This window comes from Procambarus clarkii, unplaced genomic scaffold (assembly GCF_040958095.1).
Source record: "Procambarus clarkii isolate CNS0578487 unplaced genomic scaffold, FALCON_Pclarkii_2.0 HiC_scaffold_127, whole genome shotgun sequence".
NCBI classification, from domain to species: domain Eukaryota; kingdom Metazoa; phylum Arthropoda; class Malacostraca; order Decapoda; family Cambaridae; genus Procambarus; species Procambarus clarkii.
In genome coordinates this window covers 36420-52499 of record NW_027189160.1, presented here as the reverse complement: position 1 = coordinate 52499, position 16080 = coordinate 36420, and the positions used below count along the sequence as shown (strand labels likewise).

Genomic DNA, 16080 nt, shown 5'->3' with positions numbered 1-16080 from the left:
GATGGCGTTGAAGACATTGATCAGGGACTGCAGGTAGTTTAGAGGTAGACACTTCAGTTGGTTGACTGTTATTCCTGACAAACCTGGCGCTTTGTTCCTCGTTTTCTTTAATACTTCTATCAGCTCCCGTAAGGTGATGGGTCGGGTGATCGGGTGGTCAGGGTCAAGGAGTGCGGTGTCCACTAGAGGCCTGCTAGACAGGTTCTCTACCTTTTCAGCAACCCATTGGTCGATTGTATGGTGGCGGTCATTGTTGATTTGGCTGTTGTTTCTGTAAAGATTTCCTCCCAAACTAATCCCATGAGATTAGCCTGCAGGTGTGCATCTTCCACTCTGGTGGTTATTACCTCGTTGTTGTCATCAGTATATGTATAGCTGAGGTGCGACAGTGGCGTCTTTGACGATCCTAGGAGTTGTCTGATCTTTCCCCAGACTCTGGCAGGTTCTCTCTTGTACTGGTTCGCTTGGTTGACTTAGTGTACCCCAAATATGATGTTTGTGTAGGAGTGTGAGGCCTAAGACTTCACGTCTGAGGGCCTGAATGATTTGGAGGGATGGCTGGCTGTTACCACCCTTGTACTAAATAAGGTTCTTCTCCCCGCAGTGCAATAAAAATGATAATAAATCGGCCTTGCCAACAAATGTCTAGGGGTATAGATACATCACTGCATCAAATGGAGAACAATATATTTATGCTAAGGGGGGACAAACATAACAACAATTAAATGTATAAATAATAGCCAGAAATATTCTTCAGCATGCAATATCATAGAATGAAATTAATTATTGAGACATGAGCAATATCACCAGAACATGGATTAATAAATGGGATATACACAATCATCTAACCAGGTAATTAACATTTATATGGGCTAAAATAACAGTGACCAATGACTTAACTTAAAACACGACTCCTCTCGACAACAGCCGCCACGCTTCTCTACACGCTTTGATCCGCAGGCCAAGCGTCTACCAAAAAATCAACTAAACATCCACATAAACATTGTGGAAATTCTAATAACAAAATGTAGTACTAATATTCAAAACATTATCAATCTAAAGAGTAGTAAACATTGGTACAACATTCCATACAATAATACGGTAACCAAATATGGGAATTAATCAAGGTAAAACTATAAACACTCGATTGACAACAATGTTCCCACACTGGCCATATCCAAATATGGTCAACCGTCCACACGGAGAAACTACATGAGAAATCTAACACAAAAGCTGCATACGATATAATGCAACTCAGGCACACTACAGCATGCTATAATATATAACATACAAAATCTTATATCATACAACTGGATGCTATATTAATTAATTATAGAACAAGATAATAAGTAATAAGAATCAAGAGTAATGTTAGAATCCTAGTAAGATTCGTAACATCCCTCCCGTCTCCTAAGAAAAAAATGAAATTAACTGAAGGTTGATTTCATTTTTTTGACTGCATGAAATATAACATGAAAATACAACATGGAAATGCTTCAACTAAAATCAAAGTACAAAACAATGAAATTTCACACAGTAAAAATAATACAAAATTTACATACATCTTATGAATAAAGAACACTACATATTATGGCACTGCAACAGGAAATCCCCTGGATAAGGCATCAGCAATAACATTTTGCCTCCCAGGAATATGACGAATTACAATATTGAATTCTTGCAGAATCAATGGCCATCTAAGTATTCTCTGGTTTTCACACTTCATAGAGTTGATAAATGTCAATGGATTATGGTCTGTATATACTACCACTTGATTTCCTGACAAATATGTCTCAAATTTCTTCACTGCCAGTATTAAACAAAGTGCTTCTTTCTCAACTACAGAGTAATTAATTTGTGTCCTGTCAATCTTGCGTGAGAAATAATAAACAGGATGTTCTAACTCATCTGGTCCTACTTGGAACAAAACAGCACCTGCTCCTAGATCTGAAGCGTCTATGTGCAGAATAAAAGGTTTATCATACTGTGGACTAGCTAGCACAGGCGAAGTAGAGAGAATTCCTTTCAACTTCTGAAAAGAGTTCTGACACTCCTGCGTCCACTTAAATTTTACCTGTTTCCTTAAAAGATTTGTTATGGGTGCAGCAACAATGGAAAAGTTTTTACAATACCTCCTATAATATGCGCACGTTGCCATAAATCTCTGCACAGACTTCTTATTTGTTAGGACTGGGTACTCCACAAATGCCTGGATCTTGTCTTGCAATGGGACTATCCTTCCTTGTCCGACCTCATGTCCTAAATACACAATAGTTCCTTTAGCCCAACTACATTTCTTCATATTGACAGTCATATTAGCATGTTGTAACACATTAAACAATTTCTTTAAACTAGACATATGATCTACCCAATTCTTACTGAAAATCACAATGTCATCCAAATATGCCCTACAGTCTGGCACATCCTTCAACAAAGAATTCATTAATTTCTGAAAAGTGGCTGGAGCATTCCTTAATCCAAAAGGCATGACATTAAACTCGTAAGCTCCATCAGGAGTGATAAATGCTGTCACTTCCCTTGCAAAATCTGTAAGAGGTATTTGGTGATATTCCTTAGATAAGTCCAATTTAGATACAAAATTGGCATGACCTATAGTATCAACACATTCTTCCAATAATGGTAAAGGATAAACATCAACTACAGTTACCTGGTTGAGTTTTCTATAATCCACTACTAATCTCCACTTATCTTCTGGTTTTGGTACTAATAGACACGGTGAACTCTAGGAACTCTGACTGGGTCTAATGAACCCATGTCGAAGAAGATAGTCAACCTCCTCCTGGATGATACGACTTTCTCAGGTGCCACTCGAAAAGGGTGCAGCCGAATTGGTGGTACATTTGTCAGGGTGATATCGTGAGTAATGAGAGAAGTCTGAGTGGGGACCTCCCCAGCAAACTAGAAGACACCTCCAAAAGGTCCTGGAACTCTGCTCTCTCCTCATCCTGCAAATGACTCAACAATTCTTCCCCGGAATTACTGGAATTAGACAAACAAAAATTACTATCTTCCTCAGCAACACTCGACTCTTCAGGAATTACCTCCTCAGCAACACAACAAGCCACAATACTAGGCCCACAATAAGCCTTCAACCGGTTTACATGTACACTCATGGTCTGTCGTTTCTGCTTGGGATGGCAAACCTTGTAAGTAACTTCCCCAAGACGTTTTAATACTTGATACGGTCCTGCAAATTTATTAGACATAGACGTACCCATACGAGGCTTCAAGACCAATACCAAATCTCCTAGCTCAAAAACTCTGAGTTTGACCTTGAACCTCTGGTCATGTTTCTGCTTCATTACCTGTTGTTCACTTGGATGTCGTAAGGCCAACTCCCTCGTTCTGGACAGCTTGCTCTTGACATCCGTCAGGTAACGCTCACTCTGCCTGGTTGTAACATCTAACAATTTCTCATATAACATCTTTAAAGGTCCTCTCACCTGATGTCCAATACAAGCTCGAATGGAGAACAGCCTAGTGCACTGTGCAATCCATCTCTAGCCGCAAACAAAACAAATGGCAGATTATCATCCCAATGTCTGGGTAAATCTTCCCCAGTTGCCTTCAACATTTTCTTGAGAGTTTAGTGGAACCGCTCGATCCCCCCCTGACTCTGAGGATGGTAAGGACTAAAAAAATAGTGCTTTATACCAAAAGTATTACAAAATTGTTGAAAGGTGGTGGAACAAAAATTACTCCCATTATCAGTTTGATTTATACGGGGCATACCAAATAGTGAGAAAAATCGTTCCAACTGCCTTATAATGGTAGAAGCTCTAATGTTCCGTAAAGCATATGCTTCAGGAAACCTGGTGGTCATACATAAAATTGTAAACATATACATATTTCCGGATTTGGTACGGGGTAAAGGTCCGACACAATCCAGTACCACATGAGTAAAAGGCTCCTCTGGCACTACAATAGGGTATAATGGTGCTCGTGGCACAGTCTGATTAGGCTTACCAACAGTTTGACACACAACACAGTTGTGGCAATATCTGACAACATCTTTTTTAAGTTTTGAACAATAAAAAAGTTTACAGATCTTATGATACATACTGGTAATGCCTTGATGGTCTCCCATCAGGTCATCATGAGCAGCTTGCAATATCTGCTCCCTATACTCTGTTGGCACAACGAGCTGAGTTTTAGACTCACAATCATCTGATGAGGGAGTTCCTGATGGTCTCCATCTTCTCATCAGACATTGATCCTTGAAATAACAACCCGTACTCTTCTCCAAAGTATCAATGGAGTCGGCTGCTTCTGCATAACACTCAGCAAGACTGGGATCAGTACTCTGTAACTTACGCAAGGTCTGGAACTCTACAACTAGAGCGAGCGGGCAAGGAATTGGTACCTGGGCCACATCTTCCAGACCATCTGGGTCAGAATAAATTAGGGCTTTGGCACCGGCCTCACTCTCCACATCCATGTGACCTAAAAATGTATCTTCAAGGTCCACCTCCACCTCCCTGTCTGAAGGGGTTCTGGCCTCGAGAACATCCACCTTGGTAGTAGCAGGACTTACCACATTCTGCTTACCCATGGATCTGGTCACAACACAGGCGGGATAAATGACACCATCATCCGCATCTGGTTGAGCCAGTACTGCATCAGGTTTAGTATACATAACAGGACAATCGGTCCCACTAAATTGACACTTGTCAAAATCATTACCTACAATGATATCAATCCCAGGAATGGGCAACTGCTCACTGACTGCTACAGTGCACCAACCTGGTGTAATAGAAGAATTCAGGTTAACCTTAATTAATGGTACACGCTGGATATGCCCTCCAAGTCCCTGCAATAACACTACCTCTCCAGTGTCTTCTGTGCTAACATCAGTAAAAACACGGCGAGAAATTAAAGACTGGGAAGCACCAATGTCCCTTAACAACTGGACTGCTTTCCAGGTTCCACTAGTACATAATAGGGTTCCCGAATGTAGGTATGGATCAAAATTAGTCATCCACTTGGGCATGACTGAAGCAACATTGGCATTAAAGGCTTGCAAACCCCTACTCATAATCAGACCAGTTGGTCTCAACTCAGGGTGCAAGGCATAACATGAATTTACCACATGACCTCTTCTCCTGCAATGCGTGCAATATCTGCTAGTGGTCGGAACAGCCGAACCCACTGCAGGCTTAATCACTACATTACTTGAGGCTGACAACCCTGTCTGTTGTTTCTCAGATTTAGGCTTTACAGGAGAAGGGTTAAGGGGAGAAGGTGAAGTAGCTGGTCGGGTCTGGAAAACATGATTTTTATGAGCATAATGATTAGTTTTAGCATTAACATGATTAATTGGTGCTCTAAAAGGCACTTTAGTAAGTAGTTCATGCTCATCAGCTAGCTTGGCTAGTTTGATAAGATCAGTGGTTTGTTTATTTTCAGCCATAAATAAAGCTAATTTCTCTGGTAGACATCCCCCTACTTCCTCAGTTACTATGAGGTCTCTTAAAGTCTCAAACTCTAATTTTAAGTGCTTTAATCCATCTGTCAAAGTGATTTAATTTTACTCGTACAAAGTCAGAAATAGTCTGGTCATGGGCTCTTTTTAAACTTCTGAATTTTATTCTATGTGCCTCTGGGATCTGCTGGTAAGCATTCAAAATACTTTGCTGAACAAATTTTAAATCGAAAGAATTCTCAGCAGGCAAAGATGCAAATACCTCTTGAGCTTTACCCTTAAATTGTCCTTGTAATATGCTATCCCATTGATCTACAGGCCAGTTCATGCTGACTGCTAGTTTCTTAAAATGCAAGAAAAATATTTCTGGATCTTCTTCATTAAACCTAGGTAATTCTACATGTTTACTGTACTTAGAAGAACTATTTGTACTCTCTGGATTATTACTAGTGTTACCCAAACCTGCCGCAATCCTCTGCTGTTCTAACCTGTTATTATTTTCAGCCATACTCTGCTGAATTTCTAATTGTCTAGTTTGTTGCTCTGCTAGCTGTAACTGAGCCTCCAACTCAAGGTGTTTTGTCTGGTTCTGCAACTCCAACCTCTGCTTGTCTGCTGCCAACTCAAGGTGTTTTTGCTGGTTCTGCAACTCCAACCTCTGCTTGTCTGCTGCCAGCCTAGCCATTTCTAATTGAGTCTCCAACTCCAACTTTAAGATTGCCACCTTGTCACTTGACTCTTCTTCTAACTCTCCCAAACACTCTTCTTCAAGTTTCTCATCCTCCACCAAATGTGTGACAATCACTCTTAACACTTGAGCTTTCAACATTTTACTGGATACAGCTAGGTTCAATTTATCAGCCAGCAACAACAAACCAGACTTCTTTAAGTCTTTAATTTTACCAAAATTTGGCTGTTCTACCAGCGCAACAACCTGATCCTCCATGGTTGGCTCAATTATCACAACTTAACACTTGAAACAACACTGAAAATTATGCTTGGCCCCTGGCACAAGCTGAACACTTACCTCAAATCGTGAAGCGTTGAGAAGTTTTCACAGCAGCTCAGATTGAACAGATAATTTCACAGGCTTGATAAGTGTCACTAGATAATCACAGAGTACTTAGGAAGGCAATTGCTATTAGTAATTAGCACTGTTAATTGTACAAACATTACAGGGAATTAATGTTTAAGATCCCGGACAGTGGCCCTCATTTGTTACCACCCTTGAGACTAAATAAGGTTCTTCTCCTCGCAGTGTAAAGAAATGATAACAAATCGGCCTTGCCAACAAATGTCTAGGGGTATAGATACATCACTGCATAAAATGGATAACAAAATATTTATGCTAAGGGGGACAAACATAACAACAATTAAATGTATAAATAATAGCCAGAAATATTCTTCAGCATGCAATATCATAGAATGAAATTAATTATTGAGACATGAGCAATATCACCAGAACATGGATTAATAAATGGGATATAAACAATCATCTAACCAGATAATTAACATTTATATGGGCTAAAATAACAGTGACCAATGACTTAACTTAAAACACGACTCCTCTCGACAACAGCCGCCACGCTTCTCTACACGCTTTGATCCGCAGGCCAAGCGTCTACCAAAAAATCAACTAAACATCCACATAAACATTGTGGAAATTCTAATAACAAAATGTAGCACTAATATTCAAAACATTATCAATCTAAAGAGTAGTAAACACTGGTACAACATTCCATACAATAATACGGCAACCAAATATGGGAATTAATCAAGGTAAAACTATAAACACTCGCTTGACAACACTGTTCCCACACTGGCCATATCCAAATATGGTCAACCGTCCACATGGAGAAACTACATGAGAAATCTAACACAAAAGCCTCATACAATATAATGCAACTCAGGCACACTACAGCATGCTATAATATATAACATACAAAATCTTATATCATACAACTGGATGCTATATTAATTAATTATAGAACAAGATAATAAAGTAATAAGAATCAAGAGTAATGTTAGAATCCTAGTAAGATTCGTAACACTGGCCTGTGCGTAGGCGCCTCACACATTCTTGTTGGTAATGCCTCATTTTATCCTTGATCTCTCTGGTTGGTTTGTAATGCTGAATTACTCTGGTGTTAGTTACGTCACAATTGGCTATAGTTGCTTCAGTGATGTGAGTATGTATGGAGGCAATTGCTGCGTCAATGTCCTGGACCAGTTGGTTGTCAAGATCAGCGGTTGGATCAGTGCCAAGGCACTCCATATATGGGCGAAGTCGAAGTGTGGTTAGATTGGGTCTGCGGCGTCCCAGAATTCTAAAGGGAGATGCTTGGAGGTGGAGAATAACAGGTATGTGATCTGAACCCACATCATTACCTGGGAGTATTCTACTGTGAAAGATATTGCATTCAACATTCGTCAGTATAATATCAGGTTTTCCTTGGTGGTTACCTACAAAGGTAACCACCAAGTAGGGTTACTTGGTTACTTTTAAAGTAGGGACCCAAGCAGGTTAAGTTCCTCGCTGTCATGAGGTTATATAATAGTCGACCTTTGATGTCATCTCATCCATTGGTGTCATTGAAAAATACTGCGTGGTGTGCATTAAAATCCCCTGTATTGGGGAAAGGGGAAAGTCAAAACTGTATTGGTCCAAACACTCAGATCTGATAGGAAAGAAATTACTGACTCCCAACGACCTGAAAGCACTACTATAAAAAGCTATGATTTGTTCAGACCTGAATCCTATATCTATGGGCAGCACAAAACGTCCACGAGACTGTGCGACACAGTGGTTGCCAGGATCAGGTTGGTTACCATTACCTGTGGCAGGTAATGCACTATATATTGTGACGGGAAAGTGTTGGAGTGTAGATGTTCGGCAGTCCTCCAATGGCAGGTGCCAATGCCTGTCACATTTACAAATAAAAAAGATAGACTGCTTGCCTGTTGTCTGTGGTAAGTGAGAGGGAGGAACACGTAAAACACAAAGTATGAACAATGAAACTTTAATATACTTTAAACATAAATAAAAATAAAGACAAGTCCCGTGGTAATGAACAGTGCAATTAAGCAAGTCAAAAAACAATATAACATAAATGATTAATAGGGATGAAGTTTACTCTACAATAATATAAATATACAGTGAAAATTAATCAGGTGCTGAGAATATTAGCTATGGCTGAGACCTCCCTTAGTATACAGAGCCAGAGAGCTTAGTATGCCAGAGAGAGATGTCAACTCTTAGAGCACAAAGAATATTCTGAAGTTGATGGCTGGTTCAAGCTTAGACATCGACTCAGGTAGATGGCGCTGAGAGGCAGTGTGCAGGTGTGCAGTCGGCGAGTCACCAATCAGGAGCAGGCAAGCTGGGATGGGTAGTTGGCTGGTTGATTACGAGCCGGTGTGGAGTTGGGGGTTTATGGTACGTTTTGCCTCCTGGTCAAAACGTTTTGTGCTACTGGTGGGCGTATCTTGAATGTAGCATCTTATACTTGTAGAATAAACGTAACTTTAGGTACAGAAGAGCAGGCTCAATCTCTCTTGAAAGAGATTATCGTCACAACTCTCCCCTGAAGCCTGCGGTTCCAGGTGAAGTTACGTCTTCAGGTGGTAGAGTGGTAGGTGGAGCTGCCTCTACCTCATAGACTCTGGAGAGGGCGTCTGCTATGATGTTGTCAGAACCCTTGATGTCGAAGATCTCCAGGTTGAAATTCTGCAGATATAAAGCCCATCGTAGAAGCCGTTGATTATTGAATTGGGCTTGCTGCAGGAAGCATAGGGGATTGTGGTCCGAGTAGATGGTGGTAGACCGAGCACTTTGTAGGTACGATTCGAAGTGCTGCAAGTTCAGGACAATGGAGAGAAGTTCCTTTTCGATAGTGCTGTAGTTCTTCTGGTGTGGTTTTTACTTGTAGCTGTAGTAGCTAACGGGTAGAATCTCCTCGCCTCGTTGTTGTATCAGGACACCCCCGATGCCGGTACCACTGGCGTCGACATGGAGGATGAAAGGCTTCGGGATATCTGGCGAGGCGAGAATAGGATTAGAACATGGCAAAGGAGCAATATTATAGTCCTGTAAATTGGGATGAAGATTAGTAAGGATTTCTGAGTTGGAAAGCACCGACTCAGTGTTAGTACTTTCGGGAGAAGCAAGGAAGGTTTCACTGTGGAGGTATGGACCTTTAAATGTGGAGACTGATACCAACACAGTGGGGGGAGTACCTTGAGACTGCTTCAGGAGGTTGACGTGGCACAACTGGGTCTTCCGCCGCCTATCTGGAGTCTCAAGAACGTAGTTGTGGTTGTTTTTGCACTCCTTGATGCGGTAGAGTCCTGAAAACTTGCTTTGCAATGGAGAACCTGGGATAGGGAAATATGCCAACACGAAGTCTCCTGGTTTAAATTTCCTTAATTTACTGCTTTGGTCAAAATGAGTCTTCATCCTCTCCTGGGCTTTCAATAGATTGTCATTAGCAAATTTTCGTACTTTCTCTAGAATGTGTTTTAAGTTTTGAAGAAACTGGGGCACATTCTGATGGTCACTGAAGGTGGCATTACGTAGAGTCTTTAAAACCTTTGAGAGGAGTATGGCACTTACGTCTGTAGAGCATCTTATAAGGAGATGCTCTACGGACGTAAGATCCTAGAAACTCATTGGGGAGACTTCTGAAAATGCACATAATGAGATCAAGTTGTTTATCCCAGTCCTTCAAGTTGTCATTGCAGAATTTCTTTAGGAGTGCTTTAATAGTCTGATGACTACGTTCAAGAGAACCCTGTGAAGCAGGATGATAGGGGCTGGATAATACCTGTGTGATGTTGAACTCTTCCAGTGTCTTCTTGAAGAGATCACTGGTGAAGTTGGTGCCACAGTCACTTTGAACCTCTCTTGGAAATCCATACTGGGTGAAGATTTTCAATAGGTGTTTCACCACAGTAGCAGCCGTAATGTTCTTTACTGGAACTGCTATGGGGAATCTGGTGGTAGGACACATGATAGTTAGTATATAGGCGTTACCAGAACTGGTCCGGGGTAAAGGACCAACACAGTCTATGATGAGTCTGGAAAGGTTCCGCAGGCACCTGGATGGGATTTAATGGAGCCTGGGGAATAGAGATGTTAGGTTTACCTGCCATCTGACATGTATGACACTGTTGCACGTAACTTTTGACGTCTTTTACCATACCTGGCCAGTAGAAGTCTTGTCTGATTCCGTGGTAGGTTTTGTTAAAACCATAGTGAGAAAGAGCTCCATGGGCCAGGTGTAGAATATCGGGCCGTAGGCTGGTGGGAATCACTAGTTGTTCGACATTAGCCCAGTCGTCATCCTCCTTCAGCTTACTGGGTCTGTATCTGCGGTAGAGCAACTCATTCTCTAGGAAGAACCCAGGGATACTGTCAGGTTGAGTCTCAGCCTGGAAGAATAATGGTGTTAATGAGAGATCTTCCCTCTGTAACTTACGGAACTCCAACTTGGTAAGATTCGGTGGTAGATTCTGATGGTCTTGAGGGACAGCGGTAGCAGTAGAGTCAGCTGGTTGCGGGCGTGCAGCTTGTGCACGGGTGGTCACCAAAACCGGAGGAGAAACTTCATCACTTTCTTGGACTTCTGCTGGAACATATTCAAAGATGGGATTATCCATTACAGAGGTACACACCTGGGGTTTGTCCGTGATGATCATGACTACATAGCAGGTACTGTAACAAATGGAGGGAAAAAAATTATAGTCGTAGTCATATATAATCCACCACCAAATGACAGAAGACCTATACAGGAATATGATAGAAACAACATGGCCACCATTAACATAATAGAAAGAGCAGCTTCTGTTGTTAGCAGGAATGGATCTGGTCTACTAATTATGGGAGACTTCAACCATGGGAAGATAGATTGGAAGAACAGAGACCCGCATGGAGGACCAGAAACATGGAGAGCTAAGCTGCTGGACGTGGCAACAAGAAACTTTCTAAGCCAGCGCATCAAAGAACCAACAAGAATGAGAGGAGAAGATGAACCAGCAATGCTTAATTTGATATTTACCCTAAATGAGTGGGATTTGGGAAGTTAGGATGGAAGCGCCCTTGGGAATGAGTGACCACAGTGTATTGAACTTTGAGTACCTGGTAGAGCTAGGACTTATCTCCCCCAAAAAAGAACTAGGAATCAAAAGGCTGGCATACCGAAAGGGGAATTATGAACAGATGAGAAGTTTCCCAAGTGAAATACCTTGGAACAGACCTCAGAGATAAGTCTGTACAGGGTATGATGGACTATGTTACCCAAAAGTGTCAGGAGGCAGTAAACAGGTTCATCCCGGCCGAAAGGAAAAAATCCGAGAAGCAACAGAAGAATCCATGGTATAATAGGGCATGTATGGAAGCAAAGAAACTGAACAAATGAGCGTGGAGAAACTTCCGGAATAACAGAACACCAGAAAGCAGAAAGAGATACCAGAGAACAAGGAATGAGTACGTCTGGGTGAGAAGCGAAGCAGAGAAAAGTTTTGAAAATGATATAGCAAACAAAGCCAAGACCGAACCAAAGCTACTCCACAGTCACATCAGAAGGAAAACAACAGTAAAAGAACAGGTATTGAAACTTCGAACAGGCTAGGACAGGTATACAGAGAATGACAGAGAGGTGTGTGAACAACTCAACAAGAGGTTCCAGGAGGTCTTCACAATAGAACAAGGTGAGGTCACTGTGCTAGGAGAAAGGGAGGTAAACCAGGCGGCCTTGGAAGAGTTTGAAATTACGAGAGAGGAGGTGAAGAGACACCTGCTGGATCTGGATGTTAGAAAGGCTGTTGGTCCAGATGGGATCTCACCATGGATACTGAAAGAGTGTGCAGAGGCACTTTGCTTGCCACTCTCCATAGTGTATAGTAAGTCACTGGAGACGGGAAACCTACCAGAAATATGGAAGACGGCGAATGTGGTCCCAATATACAAAAAGGGCGACAGGCAAGAGGCACTGAACTACAGGCCAGTGTCCTTGACTTGTATACCATGCAAGGAGATGGAGAAGAACGTGAGAAAAAACTTGGTAACACATCTGGAGAGAAGGGACTTCGTGACAAATCGCCAACATGGGTTCAGGGAGGGTAAATCTTGCCTCAGGCTTGATGGAATTCTACGATCAGGTGACAAAGATTAAGCAAGAAAGAGAGGGCTGGGCGGACTGCATTTTCTTGGATTGTCAGAAAGCCTTTGACACAGTACCGCATAAGAGGCTGGTACATAAGCTGGAGAGACAGGCAGGTGTAGCTGGTAAGGTGCTCCAGTGGATAAGGGAGTATCTAAGCAATAGGAAGCAGAGAGTTACGGTGAGGGGTGAGACCTCCGATTGGCGTGAAGTCACCAGTGGAGTCCCACAGGGATCTGTACTCTGTCCTATCTTGTTTCTGATATATGTAAATGATCTCCCGGAGGGTATCGATTCATTTCTCTCAATGTTTGCGGACGATGCTAAATTTATGAGAAGGATTAAAACAGAAGAGGACTGTTTGAGGCTTCAAGAAGACCTAGACAAGCTGAAGGAATGGTCGAACAAATGGTTGTTTATCACCCATTTGTTGGGAGTTTAACCCAACCAAATGTAATGTAATGGAGATAGGTGTAGGGAGCAGGAGGCCAGATACAAGGTATCATCTGGGAGAGGAAATTCTTCAGGAGTCAGAGAAGGAAAAAGACTTGGGGGTTGATATCACGCCAGACCTGTCTCCTGCAGCACATATCAAGCGGATAACATCAGTGGCATATGCCAGGCTGGCCAACATACGAACGGTATTCAGAAACTTGTTTAAAGAATCATTCAGAACTTTGTATACCACATATGTCAGGCCAATCCTGGAGTATGCAGCCCCAGCATGGAGTCCATATCTAGTCAAGGATAAGACTAACCTGGAAAAGGTTCAAAGGTTTGCCACCAGACTAGTACCCGAGCTGAGAGGTATGAGCTACGAGGAGAGACTACGGGAATTAAACCTCACTTCGCTGGAAGACAGAAGAGTTAGGGGGGACATGATCACCACATTCAAGATTCTGAAGGGAATTGATAGGGTAGATAAAGACAGTCTATTTAACACAAGGGGAACATGCACAAGGGGACACAGGTGGAAACTGAGTGCCCAAATGAGCCACAGAGATATTAGAAAGAACTTTTTTAGTGTCAGAGTGGTTGACAAATGGAATGCATTAGGAAGTGATGTGGTGGAGGCTGACTCCATACACAGTTTCAAGTGTAGATATGATAGAGCCCAATAGGCTCAGGAATCTGTACACCTGTTGATTGACGGTTGAGAGGCGGGACCAAAGAGCCAGAGCTCAACCCCCGCAAACACAACTAGGTGAGTACAACTTGGTGAGTACACCTCAAAGGTGTGTGTGTGTGTGCTCACTTAATTCTATTCACCTTATTGTGCTTGCGAGAGTTGAGCTTTGGCTCTTTGGTCCCGCCTCTCAACCGTCAATCAACAGGTGTACAGATTCCTGAGCCTACTGGGCTCTATCCTATCTACATTTGAAACTGTGTATTGAGTCAGCCTCCACCACATCACTTCCTAGTGCATTCCATTTATTAACTACTCTGACACTGAAAAAATTCTTTCTAACGTCTCTGTTGCTCATCTGGGTACTAAGTTTCCACCTGTGTCCCTTGTTCGTGTCCCACCCGTGCTGAAGAGTTTATCTTTGTCCACCCTGTCAATTCCCCTGAGAATTTTGTAGGTGGTTATCATGTCTCCCCTTACTCTTTTGTTTTCCAGGGATGTGAGGTTCAGCTCCTTTAGCCTTTCCTCGTAGCTCATTCCTCTCAGTTCCGGGACGAGCCTGGTGGCATACCGCTGAATCTTCTCTAACTTTGTCTTGTGTTTAACTAGGTATGGACTCCAGGCTGGAGCTGCATACTCCAGGATTGGTCTTACATAAGTGGTATACAGTGTCCTGATCGATTCCTTACACAAGTTTCTAAAGGCAGTTCTTATGTTGGCCAGTCTAGCATATGCCGCTGATGATATTCTTTTGATGTGGGTCTCTGGGGACAGATTCGGTGTGATATCAATCCCCAGATCTTTCTCTCTATTTGACTCTTGCAGGATTTCACTTCCCAGATGATACCTTGTGTTCAGCCTCCTGCTCCCTTCGCCAAATTTCATTACCTTACGCTTCCTCGACCAGGCGACAAAAAATAAGCAAGAAAGAAAAGAGTGGGCAGACAGCATTTGCTTAGACTATCAGAAAACCTTTGACACAGTACTCCATAGAAGGTTGCTACAAAAGTAGGAGAAACAGACATGCATAAAAGGTAAGGTTCTCCAGTGGATAAGGGAGTATCTAAGCAACAGGAAACAGCGAGTAACTGAGAGGGTATCAATATGTAAGTGTGGTACGTGAGTAGTAGGCCTTGAATTAGATGATCATTGTTGTTTACCTTTATTGTAATTCTCTGAAGCTGCGTTCCCAGAGACGCAAATTCTTTAAGTGCCTGTATTTCTTCTCCCTTTTTTACTTCTCGCCTCCTCCCAGCTCTTCCTGCAGTATAGAACAGACTCCCACTAGTTCATCCATGCTTTTCCAAAGTTCTACTATGCTAACTGCTCTCCGTAGCTACTCATTTTGCGTTTCTTTAATGCCATAAATCTTGTCCATATGGTTAGGCTTATACCCTTCCATCGTTCTATATCGATCATATCCTTCACTCTTTGCTATCCCTATGAAATCCTAGCAAAATTGCAGGTAGTCTAGCTGAGAATGGTTTGCATTAATTGCATAACAACTCACCCTTCAGATGACACTTATATACGTAGTGGTAGTTCCTGGTCAGTGCCGCTGTACGGGCAAGTGATGATATGGTTGGTGGGGAAGCTGGTGAAGCTGGTGGTAGTTGTGTCTAGTCTTCTCGGCGGTCCCTTTCCTACTGGTCTCTTCACAGTGCGTTACAACCAGGGGCGCAGTGCCAATATTATTGGTGCCGGAGCTCTGGTGGGCCTGACAAAAGACTGTCATTTCCTATCTTGTTTCTATATATGTCACACGTCTTAAACCCTTCGAAGTGAAGAGCGTTACATCACTCAGGTGTTGTCTAAACACCTGAACAGTGATACAAGTTAGACTTCAAAGCACCATTACTTTCTGAATTGCACATGGACCCAGTTTGAACATTTGAACTAGAAAATCTTTATAGGTTAGGTTAGGTTAGGTAGCCGAAAAAGTTAGGTTAGGTTAGGTTAGGTAGGTTAGGTAGTCGAAAAACAATTAATTCATGCAAACTTGGCTTATTAGGCAAATCGGGCCTTGCATAGTAGGCTGAGAAGTGCGTTCTGGCTACTAGGTACGACATATATATATATATATATATATATATATATATATATATATATATATATATATATATATATATATATATATATATATATATATATATATATATATATATATATATATGCAGAATAACCACATGTGAAAAATAGAAAATGCTAAGCATTTTCTATTTTTCAGTGTTTCAGTGTTTTTCAGTGATCAGTGTTTTTGTGATCATTGTTGCATATATATATATATATATATATATATATATATATATATATATATATATATATATATATATATATATATATATATATAT

At 41.7% G+C, this 16080-nt stretch overlaps 1 protein-coding gene across 5 annotated transcripts; it reads right to left on the bottom strand.

Moving 5' to 3' along the window:
- Positions 1-685: 685 nt before the first annotated feature.
- LOC138360890 (uncharacterized) lies at positions 686-15450 on the bottom strand. 5 transcript variants are annotated; one of them, XM_069320399.1, is made up of 5 exons: positions 15240-15450; positions 14890-14990; positions 10645-11067; positions 9680-10435; positions 686-9478 (listed from the first exon to the last, which is right to left on the bottom strand). In XM_069320399.1, exon 5 carries the CDS (start codon positions 5429-5431, stop codon positions 3608-3610), a length of 1824 nt encoding a protein of 607 aa, XP_069176500.1. In that variant the 5' UTR covers positions 5432-9478; positions 9680-10435; positions 10645-11067; positions 14890-14990; positions 15240-15450; the 3' UTR covers positions 686-3607. The 5 variants fall into 5 exon arrangements, 4 of the variants coding, with proteins under 4 accessions (XP_069176500.1, XP_069176498.1, XP_069176499.1 ...); XM_069320397.1 differs by having other exon boundaries at positions 9680-11067; XM_069320398.1 differs by having other exon boundaries at positions 9680-10873.
- Positions 15451-16080: the final 630 nt, after the last annotated feature.

Excerpts from the sequence above, each read along its gene's own strand:
- LOC138360890 (XM_069320397.1), bottom strand. The coding sequence starts at position 5,431 with ATGGCTGAAAATAAACAAACCACTGATCTTATCAAACTAGCCAAGCTA.